Below are 22745 nucleotides of genomic sequence, written 5' to 3'. Positions count from 1 at the left end.
ACAAAAATACTGAAATATTAGTAATAGATATATTAACATATAAGTTGTTTGGACCCAAGTCTTGTATAGAATTAACCACATAAGGAACACATAGAAATTGAGCTGGCAGTCCAAAGCTGAGATCCCTCCCACCAAACCTTGCAGACATTATTTCTTTGTTTGGAATATGCTGACAAGGTTTTCATTAAGCTATATTGGACATGTACAATTTACAGATAAGTAAAAACTGCTTTCTAAGTACAGTGATGGAGTGCCTATAAGGATCATTTGAATTTTCTTTTTGAAAGGATCATTTGGTTTTTCTTTTTTTTTTTTTTTTCTCCAAGTATTATTCATGTTAATGTTTAATTTTAAAAATGACTTATGTAATTATGTCATGTTTGACATCCTTATAATCAGTAACTGAATTTAGTACTATCTCTACAAGAACATGTACAGATCTAGAATTCTAATACATACCCTGCTGCTTGAGTAACAATTGTGCTCAAGTGATAGCTGCCTTGCTGTATGAGGCTCTCAAATGCAGAATTTTTGCAGAGGGTTGTTAGAGTTAGGGTAATGTGGTCAGGTTTTGGTTAGACTTGATGATCTTTAAGGTCTTTTCCAACCTGAGCAGTTCTAAGATTTTATGGTTCTGTGATTTTAAAATATTCTTATAACATCTGCAGCAAAGCTTGCATGTTTGTACATCTGGGAATACCTACACAAGCTTCTCTAGAGACTTGTGTTCATTTCACTTCAGTTTCACCCAGATGAACAGCAGCCCTCTCCAGCTGAAGACATAATGCTTGAGCTAATACAGTGGGTCCTGCTGAGTGTATGGGGCAACATTAATAAAGCTACATTGCCCTTGTAGCACCACTTGCTTGTGCCCATCTGTGCTAAGAGCTTGGAGCTGAGACAAAGCTGAATCATAGAACAGAATCATAGAATCATTAAGTTTGGAGAAGACCACTAAGATCATCTAGTCCTACTCTTGAATCATGACTTGCATGCCTACAGCACCAACACAGGACTGCTTGTGAAATTCTCCTACATTAATAAGATTAATATATTTAATTGTCAGTTCAAATAATACTGGAGAACAAATCTGAAAAAAAAAAGTTGTGACTCTTATTCAAAACATGTAAATTGGAAGGTAGGGTGAAACAAGGATTAAAAACTTTAACGTAGTCAGAATTTCTAGATTTTATTAGAGAATTTGCTCTAGACTCTATGTTTTTTTTTTTTTTTGAACTGCAGTATTTCACCTCTGAGAAAATATTTAAATGCTGTAAAATCTTTCTATAATATACTAAAGCATTTTTAGTTAGAGAATTAGAGTTAATGTACTAAACTGCAAATAATGTGTTTTATTTTTATATATCTGTGATTCCCATCTACAAGAGGGTTTGTAAGGAGGATCCAGGGAACTACAGGTCTGTCAATCTAAGTGCCAGGGAAGGTTATGGAACAGATCATCTTGAGTGAGAGCACACAACGTGTGCAGGATAACCAGTGGATCAGGCTAAGACAGCATGAGTTCATGAAAGGCAGATCCTGCTTGACAAACTTGACCTGCTACAATGATCGAGTGACCCACCAGTGGATGAGGGAAAGGCTGGTGATGTAGTCTACCCAGACTTCAGCAAAGCTTGACGCTGTCTCACACAGTATTCTCCTAGAGAAGCTGGCAGTCTGTGGCTTAGACAGGTGCACTCTTTTCTGGGTAAAGAACTGTCTGGAGAGCCAGGCCCAGAGAGTAGTGCTGAACGGAGTTAAATCATGTGTGGTCATCCCTGGAGGCCGCTACTGGGGCCTGTCCAGTTCAATATTGCTATCGATGACCTGGTCGAGGGGATTGAGGGCGCCCTCAGTAAGTTAGCAGATTACTTCAAGCTGGGTGGAAGCGTCAATGCGCCTGGGGGTAAGAAGGCTCTACAGAGGTTTCTGGATGTGCTACTAAGGGACATGGTTTAGAAGGGAAATACTGGTGGTGGGTGGATGGTTGGACTAGATGATCGTGGAGGTCTTTTCCAACCTTAAAGATGCCATGATTCTGTGATAATAGTCTAATAATATAAGTAGTTTGCATTTTGAAAATGGTAGCAGAAGCGGATATTAGATGATTTCTTCTGTTGCATTGCAATATTAAGAGGAATGTGCAGAGTTCCAGCTTTAACTTGATACAACTGCACTTTACACGTATGTACTGTGAGGAATAAAATAGTTATATACATTTATTCTCATGATCCGACTGACTACTTAACTCGTGATGAAACATCTTTTCTTAGTTTCTATAACAATGCATCCTGTGTTGTGTTGTATTTAATCCATGTGAGACAACATTTGAACAGAAAAACAAGTATATTTGGGTCTAAATTTTCCATTAAATGTAGACATCTCAAAAACCAGCTGAGTATCTGCTCTTGGTATAGTTAATGAATAAAAGAGAGTCTCAGCATGAGATTCACAGGAAGGCAGTTTGTTACAGAAAACCAGGAAGAGGTATTAAATCTTTCCCCTGTTGGGTTATTGAGACATAATAATCCCTTCAATCTCTTAGATATTCTTTTACCTCCCAGGAGAGTACCCTTGCTATTTGCCTAACTGGATAATCTTTATCTCTTGATGTTGGACTATCTGAAAGAAAGAATTCAAGATTTACTGAAATGAGGGTTCAAAAATGAAAACATGTATGGTTTGGTACTTTTAAGATATCGGATGGAGCAAGAATTATTGCTCCTGGTCCTTAGTTAAAGGATTATTTCTGTACTTTTTCTGATAAATATCTCTATAAAAACGCACTAAATCCTGTTGCGTGGTTCAGAACAGGCTGTTTCACCAAACTGCAAGTCTGGAGGATCACTCTGTCTCTTTATTAGAAATGCCTAATCCATTACACAACATGACACTGTTTCTGCAACGCTGCTCTGTAACGTAGTATAATTGCCCTATAACGTAACGAATATACATTACATACCCACTGTGTTAAGAAAAATCATGAATTAAATTACCAAATGAAAATATGTCTCTAAAACAAAATTCTGCCCTTTACATTACATTTTAATTAATTTATAGGTAAATTTTACTTCAGATCATTTTCAATTTAATTTAGATCATTTCAGATAGATCGTATGGTTAGGTTAAAGTTGAACTTGCTGGACTTTAAGGTTTTTTTCCAAGCTGAGCAATTCTATACTGTATATTTTCTGTTTTCTGTTTCTAATTAACATGTAGTAGTTTGTTATTTATTAATCTGTTTCACATATTACATCAACTGAATTCACTAGTTTTGCAAATTCTTATAATTCACAATCTTCAGATGTTTTTCATTTCTATGCCATAAAACAGCTTTCCTTTTGCATGCTTTAAACTGAAAGCAGATCACTTTCTTTTGTAGGATCTGCAGCTGATCTTTGCAAAATGGCTATGGTTGAGATTTTTACCTCTGTTGTGGTTTCTCCAACTTTAACAGCCAGGTTAGTAATGAATGACTGCAAAAGTGTTTAATTTTGAAACAAAAATAGTGTTGAATGGGTCTCTAGCATTTTAGGTAGCTGTAGAAATATAGTGTATGCCTCTGTATCTTTTAATAAGCAAGGGCTTGTGGGAGATGCTTTTATACAACCAGAAGTTGTATCTTTGTGCTTGAACAGTTGGACATGTAAACCTATTCCAAGGCAATGCAGTGCCCAGGGCCTGTTGAAGCTCAGTCAGATCTAGTTCAGCGGTAGTTCCATGTCTTTGAAATCAAGCCCACTGATCATATCCTTCCTGTATTTTGAGTATGTTGTACAATGGCAATTGAGCATAGTGTGAGCTAGGAAAAACAGGAATCAGGAAATCAGTGCTCAAACAAAATAAATGAACCTTTTACAGATCCTTTTACAGATGGCTTTCTTTTGCTAAAAAAAAAGCAAAACAAAACAAAAACACGAAAGAAATAAATGGCCCTATACTACAAATCTGAAATGGGCAACTGTTCTTTGGGGTACAGACATATAGGCAATGTTGTTTGAAGAGGCCAGAATCAGGCAGCTGTGGCCTGGCTGAATTTTATTTTGGCAAGTGTAACTTTGGGTTAGATAAGTGATAGAGCAGCTGCATTATGGGACAGTCAGCCAACTAGCCAGTCTCTAATGGACACAAGCAGAGATTTTGTAAGAGTAAAAAATACATTCTCTCCTTCTGTACCTAGCTAACACCTGCATCTTTAGGTTCAGTGACCAGCTGCTTATTGTAATGATGAGAAAGCCAAAGGTTTTTGCATTTAATTCTATGTCTGGTAAAACTTGTGAATGTTTTCTTCTCTCAACAGAAAAGTTTGCTTGAGTTGTCCTCTCTCAAAACTATTTATTTTAAAAATGTAGTGCTTTCAAATGGCTAAGAACATAACAGACATGGGGAAGTACAGGTACTTTACAAGTTTTCCTTGTGATGTGAAATCATAGGAAAAGTGCTAGACCAGAAGAATTGCTGCCTATGCTTCTCATTCCTACCATAAATACCGCAGCTGGGAAAGACTAAGATTGCAAGGTCAATTAGAAGAGACAGACTGTTTTAAACTGGGATTTGAACTCCTGCCAGCCATTAACAACTGGATGGCTTTGCTAAAGCAGAACCTTTTAATATTTACAAATGGCTCTTGGCTGTAATATTTATTAGATACTTAGAAGCTAGGCTTGTCAGAAAACCACAGTCAGTGCCTTTGTAAATTCTGTGAACACTCACCTGGTTAGAAAGTGGCTCAGACATTTGAAAGCATCACCATGGTCTTGTCAGCAGATTACGGTATTGGAACCTGAAGTTTTGTGTTTCCACTCAGTCACTTGTCTGCCAAGTGACATTCAGCTATTATTTATTCAGTGGTCTGTTTCTTGATTTTCTTTTCAGTAAAGTTGGGATAATGATCCTAACATTCTTTGTAAAGCTCTTCGAAAAATATTGAAGAAAGGAAATGATGCTGTTATTGTAAGAGTAGGAATGCACAGTAGCTATTCCAAAATGAGAAATATAATCAGCCTCCTATTATCACATTGAATCATACTGAAAAAAAAAATATACTACTATCTTCTCTTCTATCTCTACCCCCCTTGCAAAGTTTTTCCCCCTCTATTAGAATTTCTAATTTTAGAATAAAGTTTTCACTTTGAGAACATATCAAAGAGAAATATCATCTACATATACTTTAGAAGAAACTAGGAGTTCCTTATTTAGACTGTGATACAGTATATCCTATAAGGCATAGCCAAGTAGTGGATAACACCCAACATTTTGTCTTCCCTACAATGCATAACCAAGTAGTGGATGACACCCAACGTTTTGTCTTCCCTACCTTGCAAATTAAAAAAAAAAAAAAAAAAAATCAAATTGCATTTTAGACAAGGTCTTACAGTTTTTGATGTTAATTTGCAGTTAGGTTTACTGTCTTCATCGTCAACAGTGCTGCATTCACATAAATTGTAATTGTATGTGAGCAAGTTCTGACCCAATAGTACGTAGCTTCATTTCTCATGACTAGTAATGATGATATTTTTCATTACTCTTTGTCCATGTAACATCGTGTTTGGAAGTCAGTAACCAATTACATTTTCACGAAGCTGAATCAGCGAGGTCCTCGTGAAGGAGCAGTACGTTCCTCTGTGGCTGATCAGTGGCAGTCTCATTTTTCACTTTGTATTGGACATCTTTTAATTCAAATGCCAGCTCAGCAACTCATGCTGTTGTCAATAAAAAAATCAGTCTGTTATCTGAGAATAATTTTACAGAAATGGGTAAAAGAAGCATTACATTCAATACGTAATCAGTATGATAAAAGCTGATACTACTATGGATTAGCTACTGCCATTGCTGTTGATTTTGTTTGTTCATTTTGCATGGAACTGATGAATAATCAATATGATTTCTTTAAAATTCTTCCATATTATCTACATCTTTGTTGAGATGCTGTTCTGCCGTTTGTGGCCAAGTTGCTTACTGAAAGTGTGCTGCTGACATCAATTATTCAAGTGCTAGCTTTTACCTGCATGATGCAATTCACAGAACCTCCACAGAATGTCTCCTGCAGGCAGATGATAACAAAGGAACTTCTGAAGTCAGATCAAGGCAAATATTAGCAGCTGAAAGAAAGATTTGTGGAATTTATGAGAGTAGAAAAATACTCTGTGTGAACTTAGATTGACAATTGTAGTTATTTAAAATGTCATGACAGTGGCATATACCTGGGAATGTGAAATGGAGGAAGGATGTTGGCAACTGAAGGAAGAACGGATTGCCTATACCAGTCTTTGTAAAAATTGTTGTTGTATAAGCTGAAGATAGATGCATGCTACCCAAAGACTGTCTGGCACTGTATGAACTGCTCAGAAGCTTTTAGTCATTAAAGATGGTAACATCCTAACAACATGCAAATTAACTTTAACACTTCCAAAGAACTATTGAGTAATACTGCTTGAATCTGGCAATTGTGCTTTCTTATCTGTTTATTGTTCCTATAACACTAGATCCGAATGCCTCAAACACACAGCTTTACTTCTCAGTGTGTCCAGAGCCTTGGTAAAACAACAGATTCAGTGACAGGCCAGATACAAACAAATGATTTGAAAAGTATGAGCCACAAAAAAAAAAGAGGAAAAGGCACAAACCTATTTTCTTGATCCCAACTGCTCTTCTTTAGCAGTGGATATTGAAGCTTTTCAAAGTTTTCCTTAATGAACAAACGCTTCAATTGGCATAATGATTTTTTTGAGCTGATGAACTAAAAATGCAGCTTGCTTCCACACGTATCACTAAATTAGTAAGAGAGAACACTTACTGTCCCAGGAACAAGCTCTGTGTTATGTGACCTGGAATTTTTTCCGATACAAATCGTATGGTAAAACTCAAATAGCTCATTTCCTGGAATTGGTTTTAATTTAGTTACAGTGAAGAAATAAGAGACATATTATAAGGTGTACAGGGATTCCAGAACTAGTACTTTATTAACTGGTTATGCTTTCATACAAAAGATTCAAACAAAAGGACATAGCAATAAAAGATTTTCTTGACTATGTCATAGTGAGCTTCATTCTGTGAGCTACTTAATGCTGCTGCTGTGTAGAATGGTTTTCTTTAGCTCTGAGTACACAACTGTTTCCCTCCACTTATTTTTTAAGGAATTAAAGAATTAATTTTACCCATGTGTCTTCTGTAGGAGTTATCCAAGATTTCCAACTAAATACTTACTGGTCTTGTTCTCTGCCCCATTATTACCTTGTATGTTCTGCTCTGAATATTAATTCCTGCAAGAGAATCATCCTTAGCCTAGTACCGGAGAAGCAGAATCACAGGGAAAAGATAGAAGTTTTTAATTATGCTTGAGGAGAATGAGGTTTTTGTTTCTCAGACATATGCTTTTGTTTCAGTAGCAGAAGGAAACATCTTACATCATGTGGTTGTTGTAGAAATTATTGGGAGCTCCCCATAGCTGCTGTCCCCATCCAGTACGTAGCTCTTCGCTTCCCAAGTGGCCGTTTTGTATTTCTAGTTGTGCTGTGACCTAGCAAATTCATTGCTTTCCTCAATATTTCACAGAAGTACCTTGCATGTATGCACAAGATGGTGAGCAATTACCTGAACACCTTATGCAGAGTGAGCCAGAAAAAGTAAAAATGATTTATTCTTTATAGAAAAAGCTAACTATATTTCATATGCTTAAATATCATAGGTAAAAAGGACATTTATGATGCAGCAGACACTTAAATGTACCTTTTTTGTGGGTCATTAAACGCAAATAAATACTTCTAGGTTGTAAAAACCTTTTGTAGGTCACCTTTTTGATAGGTATGTTTTGAAACACTTTGGTACACGTGAAAATTCTATTCTCTTAATTAACCATCTGTTCAGCTTCCTGCTCTTCTTGATGTAACTGCTGAGAAATTTCACAAGTTCGCTGAATTTTTGTAGTCAAAATGTTAGAATGTCAACATGTCTTGGTCTTCAGTAGGAAAATACTGAAAGAGAAGTAATATAAAGTAACTTCAAGTAACACCTATGCAAGCATGATATATTTTGAGCTACATCTTTTATATTACTACGTTAGAAATCCTCATATATGCAGCTTCATGAGAAACTTGAAAAGTCTGCAAAATGTCACAAAATTATCTCAACGTGTTCCTTATCTACATGACAACTTAATAGGAATTCTTTCCAGTTGAACCCATGTACATTTATGGGGAAACTGTGCAGCTATTAAATAGCGAGTAGTATTTGTAGTATATAAAAAAATAAAAAATATTTAGTGCAGAGGACACAAAGATTTTAAGAATTGAATCCAGCATTTATCTGGTCCGTTATCACTGAGTGTGGCCAGTAGCAGGTGCTTCAGAAGGAAGGTGAAAGATTTGTTACTAGGAATAATCTATCTGCAAATTCTCATCTTTTGTGATTGTGGGGGATGCCTATAGTCTGAAATAAAAGATTTAAAAGTGTTCTCCCAAAGTCATTGGATTTCGTCAATCTAAACGTTCTTGAAAACATGGAGGTGTTTATTACATAAGCGGCCTTTTTATCTTTCTTTTCTTTTTAGTCTTTTAAACATTTTTTTCTAACCACATTTTTTGTTCTCTTTTGAGTTACTTTGTAATTAAATAAGACCTTTAACCATGTAGTAATGACTATTTTATAGTCTTCCATTATGCAGTTAGGAATTTCAAATTCAAAAGGAAAAAATGCAATTTTATGACTTAAATGATTATTTTGTTTATTAAAAAGGACAGAATGACAGACAAAGCTAGTAATCTATGGAAAATAGAATCTGATACTGCTGTTTCCGAACATGGTATGAAGTTCAGTGTTCAGGGTAATAGTGTTGTATAAGAAAACTCTGGCTAGAAAAGGGCTGATTCTTTTGAAGTATTTCTACACTTACGTGGTGCTGCTAAGTGATCATTAATGCCATTTCTGAAGTAGTGTATTTTTAGGAACTTCAAACATTTAGCTTTTTACATTTTTACCTATATAAAATCTTAATTATTACCATTGTATTATGTTCTTAAGTAAAGCTTTATGGAACTTCGTAAAAATTTAGCTAGATTTTTGCTGAGACAAAAAGCTATGATAAATTTCAAATAAATTCTCTTTTTTGTCCCTTCTTCAAAGAAAATTCTTTGGTTTTAGGAAATCTGTTCTTCAGTTACAAATAGTGGATCCCCAGTTGATCCCCAAACTAACATAACTGTGTTGGGTTTTAAGTGGTCTGGAAGTGGCTTGTGATGGGTCCAGGTTGCCTGCTTCCAAATTATGGAGTAAATTAACCTACAGTTAGTCTGTAGGAATTCATTGGTTCATTTTTTTTTTGTATTATCTTCATTTAGACCAGCCTGGAAAGCTGGACAATATTATGTTTTGAATTCGCTGTTAGCAGCAGAAAGGATTCTCCTCGTAATACAAAAATGTATAACAAAATTGTACACAGGACTATTCTGTGTCTGATTTTAGGTAGGGCATGGTAGCCCTACAAAGTCAGTGTTTAGAGATGGAGTTTTCCAGATGTTGGTTCAGAACAAGTGAGAGCCTACCTTAGTCCTTTGACCATAGAATGAGCATTAATATAATTAGTTTGAGCATATCTTGACCTGAAACAGAGCATCTAACTGTTAGAAAACACCTTCCAAGGAAGACTGCTAGGAAAATCATGTCTTTTTTTTTTTTTTACCACTGACATCTTCTACAGGATATTCCTACAGTAGCATCTGCAGCATGTCACACCACAGAAGTCTTGTTTGCAGTTTGGAGAAAATGTTTCCTTTAATGGCGAACAAATACAATTGCTCACAGGTGATAAAAGAGCTGTTCTGCTGAATTCAGTTCAGTAGCACACTCATTTCTAGACAACAGATTTTAGTAGTCCTGGAAAAACTTGCCTCTTTAGAGAGGTCCAGATCTGGAATATATTGCCTTGCAGTAACTAACAAAATCCTCATCTATTCTTATATTAAAAAAAAATCTGACATGATATTATGAAAAAATAAACAGTAAGGAGGCCTCATCAGTAGAAGCTTATGAAAAAAATCTCTTGATAGTTGTTTGTTTTGTCCTATATCAGATCAATTATATGGTCGTAATATAGTAATGATAACTATGTGGATCCATTGAAGATCCAAGTTTAGTGTAATCCAGTTTACTTCACATTTTAACAAGCAATAATGGGAGGAGCTTTCTATTTCAATATTCCTTCAAAGTGGCGATCACTTTATTAAGCTGTTAAACAGGAGTGTAAGTTTTGAAAAAACTTTTTACTTAAGCTATATGAAAGATGTCTGGAATAGTAAAAGGTGTGAATTTTGAATGGAAATATTACTATGATTTTTCATTCATCTGTACTGAAGTCAAATAGGATAATGTCACTGCTTTAAGAAACCCAAAACCAGTTTTAGCTCTAGCATGGAGATGAGGTGACCTGTTAATCCAGTGCTGAGTGTTTTTGAAAATCTTCTTCCTCCATTTCTAAAATCTGACAAATCGATGATAAAATATTTGATCTATATTGTAAATTCTTCAAAGAAAGGACAGTTCCTTACTAAGTATTTAGAAAATTGGGCTCTAATTCTGACTGACGCCATGAGTCACTACTCTGATATAAACAATAACTGGTCTGTCACATTTTTATTTCACTGGTTTCATCAATGCATTCATTTTCACTTATTCCATTGATTCAAAGTATATTTGGAGTTTTTAACATTCACAGTTCTTTGTGATTTATATCTTTTTATATGTCACTCCAATGATTATGAAGAATCTCTTGCTTTAATTAATTTACTTACATTGGAAATCATAGCTTTTCATGTAAACTCTGTTCTCTTGCTATGGATGATCCTGGTTTTTTCATCTGTTTCTTATTGTATCCCGTGTCCCAGTTTCCTATTAGAAATATGTTAATCTGTTTCACTCTGCTTTTGACTGAGGTGTAAGTGACTAATAATTGAAGACCTATTATTAGAGCTCACCACACTGGTACTCAATGTCACATTGTAATTTAAAGCAGTGTGAAACTATCTTAGGATATTTTCCTGAAAGATGTGAAAGTTATAACTTCTAACCATACCATTATTTCAGCCATTTCTAAAGAATGAATAACTGCTAGGTATTAAAAAAGTCTATAGCATTTAATTTAAATGTTATATATGAATGCAAAGAAATTCATAAATAGATGTTACAGTTTCATGACTTAGACTGCCAGCTGTAAGTATTAAAGAAGTAATGAAATAAACCTAATAGGAGTGCAGCTTAATCAGATGGGCAATATTTTTCCTTTCTAGGTAAGAACTGCATGAAAGATTATATGTGCTAGACTGTATCTATTCTTCCTCAGAAGTGATTCAGTCAAACACATATATTTTTTCCACTGTGATCTTATTTTTGCACGCAGACCAATAATTTAGGATTTATCCCAGTATGCGCTGAACAATTAAAGACACAGTCCATATGCAGGAGGCCTATTGATGTAGAACTAATATTGACAAAGAAAAAAACAAAGCATCAGTAGAACTTTATTACAAAACAGCTCTAACTGAAGAGCTCAGGTGCATGTTGTTGCATGGGTTTTAAGATGTTGCTGCTATCAGTTGTACATTCTGTTCTTACGAAGACGACTGTCCTGGTAACAGAGGCAACAAATCAGGTTGAATACCTGAACCTGCATTTTTGTTCTTCAACCCACAGAATGAGGAGCCTTAATTTGCTTTTAAGTGAAAGGAATATTTCCTGAGAAAGACTCCAGTCACTGGCCAATCCTAGACTAGGAGTTACTATTGCATACCAGTGAGCCAAGTCCTCTTGCTATTGACCTAATTTGGATTACTACAACAGCATATTTGCAACCCCATTTATTACAGCTCAGTTTGAGGAAAACAAGCTATATTAACAAAGCAAAAACTGTCTCTCTAATTTCTTGCAGTTTTTCTGCAATTTACAACAGTTTTAAATAGTACCTGTCACATCATCAAATCCCTGACAGGCATTTACAAGTTAGCTAGCAGTTTCGATTTGAGACCATGGCCTTTATGCTTTCAGAATATGTCGAATGGCAGTCCCTTTAACTCCATTGATGAAGTCTTTCACTTTCTTAGGACTTTTCTTAGGACTATATGCGTGGTTTACATGAAAATTACTTGATACGAGTGAAAAGTACTATTAGAAATTTCATGCATATTCTGTCTGACATCTCTGAATTTTTTCAGATTAATTGCTCAGATTCATGATGAGTTGTTGTTTGAAGTAGAAGATTCCCAAATCCAGGAATTTGCAGGTAAATATAATCTCTTTCTTTCTCCCTCCCCATTTCCCAATAGACTGTCATTTTTTTTAATAACATAGAATACAGTAGCTCACTTAAAAGGATCATCTAATCCAACTGTCCAGATGATTAAGAATTGATGTAACAGGAAGTTTTGATTCATTGATTCTCATGATTAAGAAAATAAATGCTATGCAGGTTTTTCTGAACGTTTTCCCTCACCGGTTCTTATGTCGATAAAATGTGATATGCTCTTTATCTAGAGTTTGTTAAATTGCTTATTTGTACTTAATTTACTTACCAAGATTTCCTCAGTTAGTACAAGAATCCCACAAGGAATAGTATTTTCACCAAAGTCTTCAAGGGATGTAGAAGGAAACAAACCAGATTAAGATGAATGCCCTGGAAAATAACTTCCTAAATACATATATTTGGGTTCTGTTACATAAAGAAGTGTAAAACTCTTAATGTAAGAATGCAAGGTACTGTAATTTTAAGTTAATGTACTGTGTTTTTGTTTTTGTTTTTTAATATGTTAAGAGAACTTTATGATGGATCTCTCAAAACTGATTGTTAGCAAAAGTTCCTGCCTACACTTTTATCTCTCATTCGTCTTCTTACAATGTTATTTCATAAGGTAGAGTTTGTCCCTACATCTGGTAAAAATTTATCTAGCAAATGACAGCAAAGACAAGGCTGCCAGGTCTTTTCTCCAGTAAGTACTGGAGACATTACTGCAAGTGCTGAATGTTAATTCACATGTTTAGGTCTAGTCTGAAGTTGAAAAATGACTTTGGCTAAAACAAGTACTGTAAGATCACAAATATTTAAGGCTAACTGATACAAGAAATATATTGCATTATAACCAAATAGGCAGACAAGGGGTGCATCTGAATTAGGATTTAACTTCCAGTCAGGAGTAGGAGTACGAAGCAGATCTCCCTGTTGTCCCCAGTCCATTACGTGAACAGTTTTGGTTTATTTGCAGTCTGAGAATAGTTGAACCAGATTCCTATTAGATGAAACTAAATAGGAAGACTCTTTCCCAAACTTTTCCAATTAGTTCAGGAGTTGTTTAACTGAGGTAACAAATTGCATATGCAAGTTTTAAAGAGGAGTGTCAAAAGGATATGGACTTCTAAATCACTTCAGTGCTTTGAAACCCAGATATGATTTTCATCCCATTACCTCTTCTCCTTGTCTTCTTATTTTTATTTGCTGATATTCTTTAGCTGTTGGCTTCATCTTTCCTTATCTAAAGAGTCTTTTTGTCCATTCAGAAACCTTAAATTATAGAATCTGCTGACTTGCAGAACCCTGCCTGAGCATTAATGACCCAGAGAGAAATCTCAGTTGTACAATCACTAAGCTCAGTAAAGCTAAGGAGCAGTGTGCAATGGATTTAATTGAGTACAGCTCAGTGCTGTATTATTCTCCTGCATTTATTGTGATCCAAGAAAGAACTGGCCTAGTATTCAAAGTATTTGCATTCTGATTCCAGTCATGCTTTTGATCTACTTTTTAAGGAAAGCAACAGCAAACATATGTCTCAGTTTTTGCGGAAAGGATATGAAATCTTAAGGCACTTCTAAGATTTATAAATGAAGAACATAAAGGCAAATCATATTATTTCAATTAAATGATAATGCAGTACACAAGCTTTTTCAGGAGCATTTCCCCTATGGAAGTGTCTTTTATACTGCTTTATAACAAGAACATGTCTATTTGCTTCTGAGACTCTCCTGAGCAGAAGCTGTGTTGCCACAAGTCAGTCATACTGCCAGTGCTTTCTCTATGCCTGCTTAGGACTTCATAAGGCCACAATAAGATTTTTCAGTACTATTCAGTATTATTATGTCCAACTGACGATCTTGAATCTTTTTAATTCCATAAGCAAGCAAGCAACAAGAAGATATTCTTTTTCTCTAACATCATTTTTTTGCACAAAATTCTACATGTAAGTTTACCAGCTCTTACCTGTACGTTGGAGGATACTTTCCCCAGACAGATTCTACTACTCACAGTTGCATGCATACTGCTCACTCTGGACAGGTCAAAATGCCATCTGTTTATAATGAGTGTCCAAACGTTGACATACATTGAAATACAGTAAAGCACATACTAGTCTAAGTTAGCTTGTTTTCAAAATAGTTACGGTATATTATCTAACTCAATTCTCTATTTAGGGCAAGAAAAAAATATCAGAAAGATATGTATATTTTTAATAATCTTCACTTTCTATTGGAGGATGCCTGGAAAGATGAATTCTAAACATTTGGTGGAAATTTGCTTTTGACAGAAGACTGTCACCTTTACCATCAATAATATGCCTGATTTCTAGGCAGCTTGTCTGTCTGGCATCCTCACCTCCTGAGCTCTCAAGCAACCCAAGAAGCAGAAAAGGAGATGGTATTTTGGGAACAGCAAAAAATGGGTTCTTGCATCTGAGAGGGCTCGGCATCTCCAAGATCTGAAATCTATGCAATCAGGTACATAGGCTGTGCCCAAATCAGTCTGTGAGTCTTCATAGGAATTGCAGAAAAGTGTTCAGGAATTGAAGAACCCAATTTTTCATTTTGTGGTGATGTATCCATTGCAGCCTGTCTTATATTTGGCACATATTAATTACACCCTTTTATTTTTTTCTTCTCATACTTTACCGGGTATAAAAAAAATTCAACTCAAATACTTAAAATGTAAGAATGCCAAAAGACCAAGTCTGAGAAAAAAAATAAACTAAGGCTATTTATTTTTATACTAAGATCAGTTAAGATTACTGTTATGTAGAAACAAAAGCTTAAAAAAAAATCTGTCAGCAGAAAATTGTGGTTCTTTGAATTTCCGTGACGTTTCCTTTTATTCTACTACAGTTTCCAAATTAATGAGTGTTGAGGCAGCTGCATTAAAAAGCGTGCATCTTCAAAAGGTGATTCAAGTAACAGAACAGAAGAATGCGCTAGTCATTGCAGGGTAGTGGCATTTTGTGTTCTCTGAGCTGCCTTCTTCTAACTGGAGGACACTGATACTTAAAACAGAGATGCCTCCAGATAGCCTTTAATCTGTAAAAATCCTTATTCCTCAGATCATGTGTCTAATCAGCTTCGGCTTGTTTCTGGAGTCATAATTTCATAGGTGAATGAGCTTGAAAAATGTCTTCAGTTTGATAGGGACAAACAAGCTTTTGTTCCACACCATTGCCTTTTCTTTGCTCCTATTCACAACTCTTTGAATAAGCACATTTATTCCAGCCAGTATCAAGAAAATCTAATATGGGTTACAATTTCAGCTCATCTATGATGCCTTTACTTTGCTGTCATCAATTCCGGGGGACTAAAGATGAAATATGTAATTTTTTTAACATGACATACAAAACATTCCAGAATGAGCATAATCAACAAATCTCATAATTGCTGACTGTGGGTTTTGAGAGGGAAGTTGCAAAGGCTGGGAGAACAGCATTTAACAGATGCTACTGCAGTATATGGCTGACTGCAAAGGAACATTTTAAAATTAATAATTAATGTGCCCTAGATAGAGCAGAGGTGCATGACAGAACATGAATAATCGTTCTCCGAAAAGCTTCCAATCTAAATTTTAGAAAAGAAACCAAAAAGAAACCAACAAAAACAACGACAACAACAAAAAAGAACGATAGAGACATGGAGACAGATCTATTTAAACCTTTGTTGTTATTCTGTAATGTATATGAGATAAAGAACATAAGTTTGCCTATGCCTGGACTGTTTATTTTGAGCACTTGAGAGTTTTCCAGGAGATCAGAGAGAGGGAGAATCAGACATTATATACATAGGACTAAAGGGGACCTCTCATGCAATTATATACCACCATACCATATGGTCTCTTTTATAAATGATCATCTCCATATGAAAAATTACTCCCACTGGGAGACTGTTCTAAATTTTGGAGAGATAAAATTCTGGAACTTTTGATTTCCAGCCTAAATGTACTTAGCCAGTTTATCTAGTTATTTTCATGCAAAAACTGTCAATTAATTTAAATGCTTCCTTCTTCACAGACTACTGAACAGGAATGGTAATCTACTTGCTTTTTCTTGATATTTCTATTACTGTTTTATATATATATATATATATATATATATATATACACATATATTTTATTAATTTTATATATATTAATATATAAAATATTTATATAATTAATATATATAATATTAATTTTATATATATATATATATAATTAAAAACCTGTTGTAAAATAAATATAGATAAATCTTCCAAAGATATGATTTCAAAAGGCTGAAATGCAGGCAAAACCTCCTTGGATTGTTTGAAGTGAATGGTTTTACCATGCTACCCTTTAAATTCTGGGAAGAAAAAGAGAAGTCAGTTTGACTTGAGAAATAAAATAGGGAGTCAAACCAGAAAAACAAAGAAAAAAGTCGAGCAAACTCATGGAGAGGTTTTTAATGGGTTGTCACGGAGAATGAGGAACCATTAGGTTCGCTCACTTTGATGTGGCCATTTTAATCTCTGCTTTTTAAAATTAAAAGCAGTTAAGGATCCAGCAGAATTCTGATCATGCCAGATGCCTTAAAGCAAGAATTGTGTGAACCAACAGAGAAAGATTTTGCAATCATCACTGTCACTGTGAAACCCCTTTTGGGGATAACAGTTATATGGGAGAAAATGCGTCAAATGTAGAGGGGAAATGGATCTAATTCAGTGCACGTGCAGATGCTCGCATTTCTCAGCCCATGAATCAGCGGTGCTGACTCATGCTCCCTCTTCTGTTGTCCATTGGAACTCCTTTTGTCTAGAAGACCTATTCCTCCCATTGCCTTGGTGATCTGTTGGTCTTTATTTATCTAACGGCACTAAAGGCTGAGCGTGTCCTTAGCTTTTTTGTAAGTGCTTTGGTGGAATATTACAGAGCTGAGTGAAGCTGTACAAAATGTGGAATCCAGAGGTGATGCTCTCACTAAAGCTTTGTACAGTAGTACCTATAAAAAATTACTTACCCATGGATTGCTTGGCAATCCGCTTAGCCTTCTAAAGGCATGTCACCTTGTCAGTGTCCCGATGTCTGCTGCATTGCTGATCTCCCAGAGCTGGCAGCTTGTTTAAATTCAGACTGGGCTTCTCAAGACAGTCCAACACTCCTTTATTAATAGGCATCTTGACTTGGAATGAATTTTAAGTAGATAATTATTTAGACCAACACTCCCCTATGCTGTCACAATTAGTGTTAGACATGTTTGTTTCTGCATTCCAAACACAATGCTGTCCTCAACAGAACCGCAAGCTACCTCAAATCCAGCATGAAGCAAATAAGAGGGCTGCTCCAAAAGTAATGCCTCTTATTTTATGAAGTTGGCCCACATTGTCAGAGGTAGATGTTGGTGCTATGACAGCAGAAGCTGAACCTTCCTACCAATATTGTTACATTTTGTTGCCACATGACAAATGGCAGCAGCAGGGCAGTCAGACAAAATGGTATCTGGCCTGGACATGTGTAAGAAGCAAAGGTATGGAATTGAATTTCTCTATGTGGAAAAAATGGCACCCACTGACATTAATCTATGTTTACTGTACGTTTATGGAGACCAAACAGTGAATGTGAGCATGGTGAAGCAGTGGGTGATGTGTTTCAGCAGTGGTGACAGGGACAGTGGGTCACTTTTGTTTGTGCAGGTATTTACAAGAGCATCATGCAGGCTCTTCTTCATCACTGGTGAAAATGCATAGATAATGGTGGTGCCTGTGTTGAAAAGTAGTGTTTTGTAGCTTAGAATTTGTTCTATCAAACAGTCTCATTGTTCTCTTTTCAATCATTTCCATGGAAACAAAAAGGAGGCGTTACTTTCAGAGCGACCTATGTACACAGGTGTTATCATGTGCCAACATATTTCAACATAAGTCTTATTTTTCTCATCTAAGGAACTTCAGCCACTGATCTTATAAGCTTCTGCATAACTTGGACTTCATGGAAAATCTTATGACAGCTCATTAACACGCAAGTGTGAGTGAGCCAGCGTAGTCTAAGCACCCCACTTGTGCTCAGTCAGAAGATAGTTATTTTTTTCATTATTATCATATCAGCCTCAGTGTCACAAATGTGAAATAAAACACTGCGTACTATTCTTCAGTGCTGGCATCATTAGAAAAGGTTTTGGCAGCAGCCAGAAAGACAACAACCATATGCTGCTGCTTGGAGTTCTTGTTCCTTCTTTGCACCTAACCTCAGCTCCTAAAGAGCCATGATGTGCATCAAGGAATAACTTCAAAAAATACTTCTCAGTAATCATGTGGTTTTCAGCCTAGTAGTTATCACCATATACTGCACAATCTGTTGTTTCTCAGTTTCATGAGGCGCATGCTGACATGTAATCAGCTGTCCTGTCAGAGCAGTGGTGGTTACTCAATGACTTCCTCTCTGGGGCTGCCCGGTACTCCTTTTTCACTTTCAGTAGCCAAAAGTTACCTCCTTTTTAAAGCCATTTATGCACTGAAATTTTATTGGAACCATATTTTGTTGCAGCAGAAATCTTTGTCAAACAACACAGTAATTGGTATGACCAAGGATGACAAATCTGGTCCCAAATGGTTGATTTGAAATTATTACAGAAGCATTTTTCACATTAATGGTGAGCATAGTGTTGTGACATGGTGGGTTAAGTTACGTAAATCATACTGCAGTTCAATTGGTTTGAAAATCTTGAAAAATTTAAATGTTTTTTTTTCTTTCTTTCTCTCTTTTTTTTTTTTTTTTTAAATAAATGGAGGTATTTTACAAGAGAAAGAAACCATACTTTTTTTTTTTTTTTTTTAAATATAATAATTCCATCCTGGAACATAAAGCTGTAGATTTTCAACTTCTTTGTCCTTACAGCATTGGTGAAAAGAACAATGGAATCCCTTCAGCAAACCACAGCCTTGGAAGTGCCACTGAAGGTAGGAACAATTCTGAATTTCCACTGCTATCTCAAGGATATGTAGTTTTCTATGTTGTCATTATATTAAGAATCTAGAAACAACCACTTTGACTTTCACTTCAACAGTTTCACGTTCAGACTTGCAGGTAACAGCTTTTTGGAATTACCATAAAAAAATCTAAAGGAAAAATAATTGAAAGAAACTCAACCTCTATTTTGGAAAGCGTGACCGTAGTGCACTGTTTGTCTTAGCTATACAGTGCAGTAATTTCAAAACCCATTTCATTTATTGCCATGGAATTTCTGATGAGTGTGGTAGAATGAGAAATAATGCCTTAATAAGCATTCTGAAAAGTGCATTCATAACAATATTGCAAAAGATCTTCAGTAATTTTCATTTAGAAAACTGTGATCTTTTCAGCATTTCTGAGTGGGTGCCTAACGTACAAAAATCACCCCTTCCAGTTTGAAATATGGGCCATTTTCTATTTGAACTGCATCTGTAACAGTAGTACTCTGAGGAGTAGATAGATAAACAGCTACTATCTCCATTTCCATTGTATCTAATTGTAATTCTTACATAATGTACCTATCTTTTTCTGTCTACAAGGTTGATGCCCTTTGCTTCTAGTTCACTGCTCAGCTGTTGTTGATAAGGGATTTCTGTCTCTGGAATCTCTAAACTAAGAGAGTAATTAATTGCCCAAGGGTTTGCTTTTACCTGAGAAACTGAATGCTTGGTGTTGCCAGATAACTCATTCTCCAGTATACCTGAATGAGATCTGGGGACAGCAACAGATTTTTTTTCTGGTTATTTCATACTTACAACATACAGGCTTGTATTAACAGGAATCGTTGAAAAAGAAAACTACTAGATAAATTTTAGCTTATATTCTTACCTCCAGGTCTTCTATTTCAGCATTTGTGAAGCTGGCCTGAAGATCCCTTGAGATCTTATAGTTACATATTTCTGGCCCCCAGTGGAGACTCATTAAAATAAGTATGGCATTACTAATAATATATAAGGCAGATAGCAACACTGCAGTCCTTCCTTGATAGTTCTGGGATTCTCTTTTTCAAGGACACTGTCAAAGACAACTTTGTTCATATTTTGCCTGAGAAAGTCATTGACATGAAATAAAATATGAACAATAGGTTTGTAATAAAGACAGATGTTTGCACACAATAAGAATGCTCACAGTTACACAGCCTAAATACCAGCTTAATGTTACCTATTGCAGACTAACCACTGGCAGAAGTTCAAACTCCAGCACATAGCATGGTTCCTTTCTTATACTAGAAGTGTCTTAGCACACACTGACAAATGCACCTAGGTGCATTAGCAAATGGATTCTATATGCCACTCCAATGAGAAGAGTGATTCTCTTTTAAATGGCAACCGCATTTTAATAGGCAAAAAAGAAACAGTATTGGACAATAAGTAGTTGTCTGGGGTTTGGATATTTTCATAAGCAGTAGAAGTATTTGGAGATGCATGTTTTCTTACCTTGTCTTGGTCTCCTTTTCCCGAGTGAATTACCGTAGAAGTCATGACACATTTTTACTCTAACTGAATGTTAGGCTACACACATCATGAAGACACTTCATCTTCCTCTGGAACATCCAAAATGGATCAGTGGCAGAGACCACATACAAACCATAAAGTGTAAACAGTTTGATCTTAGTGAAGAATTTGAGACTGATCTTTTTTCAAAGAGTCTGTATTTTTGTTCACATTATCTTTCTGTACAGTAAATACATATTTTAGGATTAGAGATGTTGAAGATGAAAAGATTTTTGTCAAATGCTCCTGATTTCCTTCAGCACGCTTGCCTCGACTAACTACGTATTATGTGCTCTATTAATATGAATGCTATCTTTTAATATGGAAGAAAGATATCATTAAAGTAGAGCACACATGTCATCGTAATAGGGAGAGATTTCTTCTTCTTCTTTGAGGAAAAGAATTCTTTACCTTTGAAGTAGCTTCTTTTCCAAAATGTTGTCCTTGCTAATGAGGCAGCTTTCATGTCAAAATATCTCCTGTACTACACCAGTAACTGCAAAACAAACTGAAAAAGAGCCAAGGCAACAACAAATATACCTCAGGTCTGTGAAAGTGGATGATTTTTAAAAAAGTAGTATCTTAATCAAAACTGTAATTGCAATAAAATATTACTAGATGTGAAGAACATTTCACATAGGTAGGTGAGTAATCTAGAGCATTATCCATATCCAAAAGGAAAAGCAAAAATAGTAATCTTGCTGTAAGTGATGTGTTTGTTTAATTTTTTTGTTGTTGTTGACAGGTTCCCTTGAAAGTGCTTCTTACCACTGGGAAATCATGGGGGTGTATGACAGAATTGCAGGAGATGTAAAACAGTCATCGGGGATGTTATTCAGTACCCGTACACCTCATTGGCCTGTGCTGATTCCTCACTGAATCACTAGGCAACAGCGCTGCTGGATCTTTCATAAGCACCTAATACTCTGCATGTGAATTTTTTTACTTCATTTTGTCTGTAGCCCTAGGCAACAGCAGTGAGATAAAACTGGATTTTACCAGTTCATTGTGTTTCCTTTAGCCAAGGTAACCAGCAGGGAGCTGCTTTTGTTCAGAGCTAAACTGCTACATGCAAGAAATGAAGCAAGACAACATTAACCCTTTGGGAACATGACAAATATATTTGAGTTAAATGCATGTTTAGATTATAATATTTAATATTTGGCGAAGTGCTTTTGTAAAAATACATATAATCTAGAATTAGAAAGACACTATTTGAAGCTGCTTAACTGTTGCATTCAGCTTATTCTATAATTTGTAAGTAAATGGCAGCTGCTGAATGTCTTTTTTACAAAGACTTAGAAAAGAGTTCCTTGTAAGTGAAGAGTTTTCACTTTACTTTGTATTTAGGATTTTAGAGTAAAACAAGTAAATGAAAACTGCATTAAATGTATTAAAAAATAGCCAGATTGTTGTCAGTTCTATTAATTTCAAACTCAGATTGTACACTGTAGCTGTAGCATACTTTAGAGGAAGTATTTTAGTTTTCCCTGATTTATTATTTTTATTATTGGTATAATACTAAATACAGTTTAGATAAATGTTGAGATTCAGACTTGCACTTTAAAGGATTCAAGCTGCTTCTTCGATGTTTGAATTTGTTATTGATACTTTATTGTTCTGTAGAGTTCTTTAAGTAAATTTGTTTTATAAATATTTACTGTTTGCCAAATTCTGTCTCTGTGATTGTGGAAGATGAAACCGTTCTCAGCATCTACTGATCATTTGGAAGTTGAAGTCAAACAAAAAATTTGTATGAGAAGTTCAGTATCTTTCAGCATTAGACCTCAAATGATTGAAGTAATACAATTTAAATTTTAAATGTGTTGAGTTACAGAGATTTTGCAACAGTTTTAATTTGTATCCTTAGACAATTTTGTATTATCCTTAAAGGCATTAACTAATAACTATTGCATATGAGTTGTACATAACCTGTCAGATGAAGTGAGTTAGTTATTTCTAAAAACTCATTTGCTATAAAATTAGCAGTGGTCATGCAAGCAAAGTTAGAA

At 35.4% G+C, this 22745-nt stretch overlaps 1 protein-coding gene across 5 annotated transcripts in view; it reads left to right on the top strand.

The window, feature by feature from the left end:
* POLN (DNA polymerase nu) overlaps nucleotides 1-22397 on the top strand; it is a 78564-nt gene extending 56167 nt beyond the window's left edge. For 2 of the 5 annotated variants that reach the window (XM_052682201.1, XM_052682200.1), the window contains 4 exons: nucleotides 3383-3461; nucleotides 12201-12268; nucleotides 19127-19188; nucleotides 21479-22395. In XM_052682201.1, coding sequence (XP_052538161.1) covers nucleotides 3383-3461; nucleotides 12201-12268; nucleotides 19127-19188; nucleotides 21479-21547 — 278 coding nt within the window. In that variant the 3' untranslated portion in view covers nucleotides 21548-22395. Of the gene's footprint in view, nucleotides 1-3382; nucleotides 3462-12200; nucleotides 12269-19126; nucleotides 19189-21478 lie in introns of those variants that run through there. The other 3 variants (XM_052682202.1, XM_052682203.1, XM_052682204.1) reach the window with 3 other exon arrangements.
* Nucleotides 22398-22745: the final 348 nt, after the last annotated feature.

This window comes from Tympanuchus pallidicinctus, unplaced genomic scaffold (assembly GCF_026119805.1).
Source record: "Tympanuchus pallidicinctus isolate F22 unplaced genomic scaffold, pur_lepc_1.0 scaffold2, whole genome shotgun sequence".
Lineage (NCBI taxonomy): Eukaryota > Metazoa > Chordata > Aves > Galliformes > Phasianidae > Tympanuchus > Tympanuchus pallidicinctus.
Note: the sequence above shows the minus strand (reverse complement) of the source record. Positions and strands in the feature narration are given on the sequence as shown.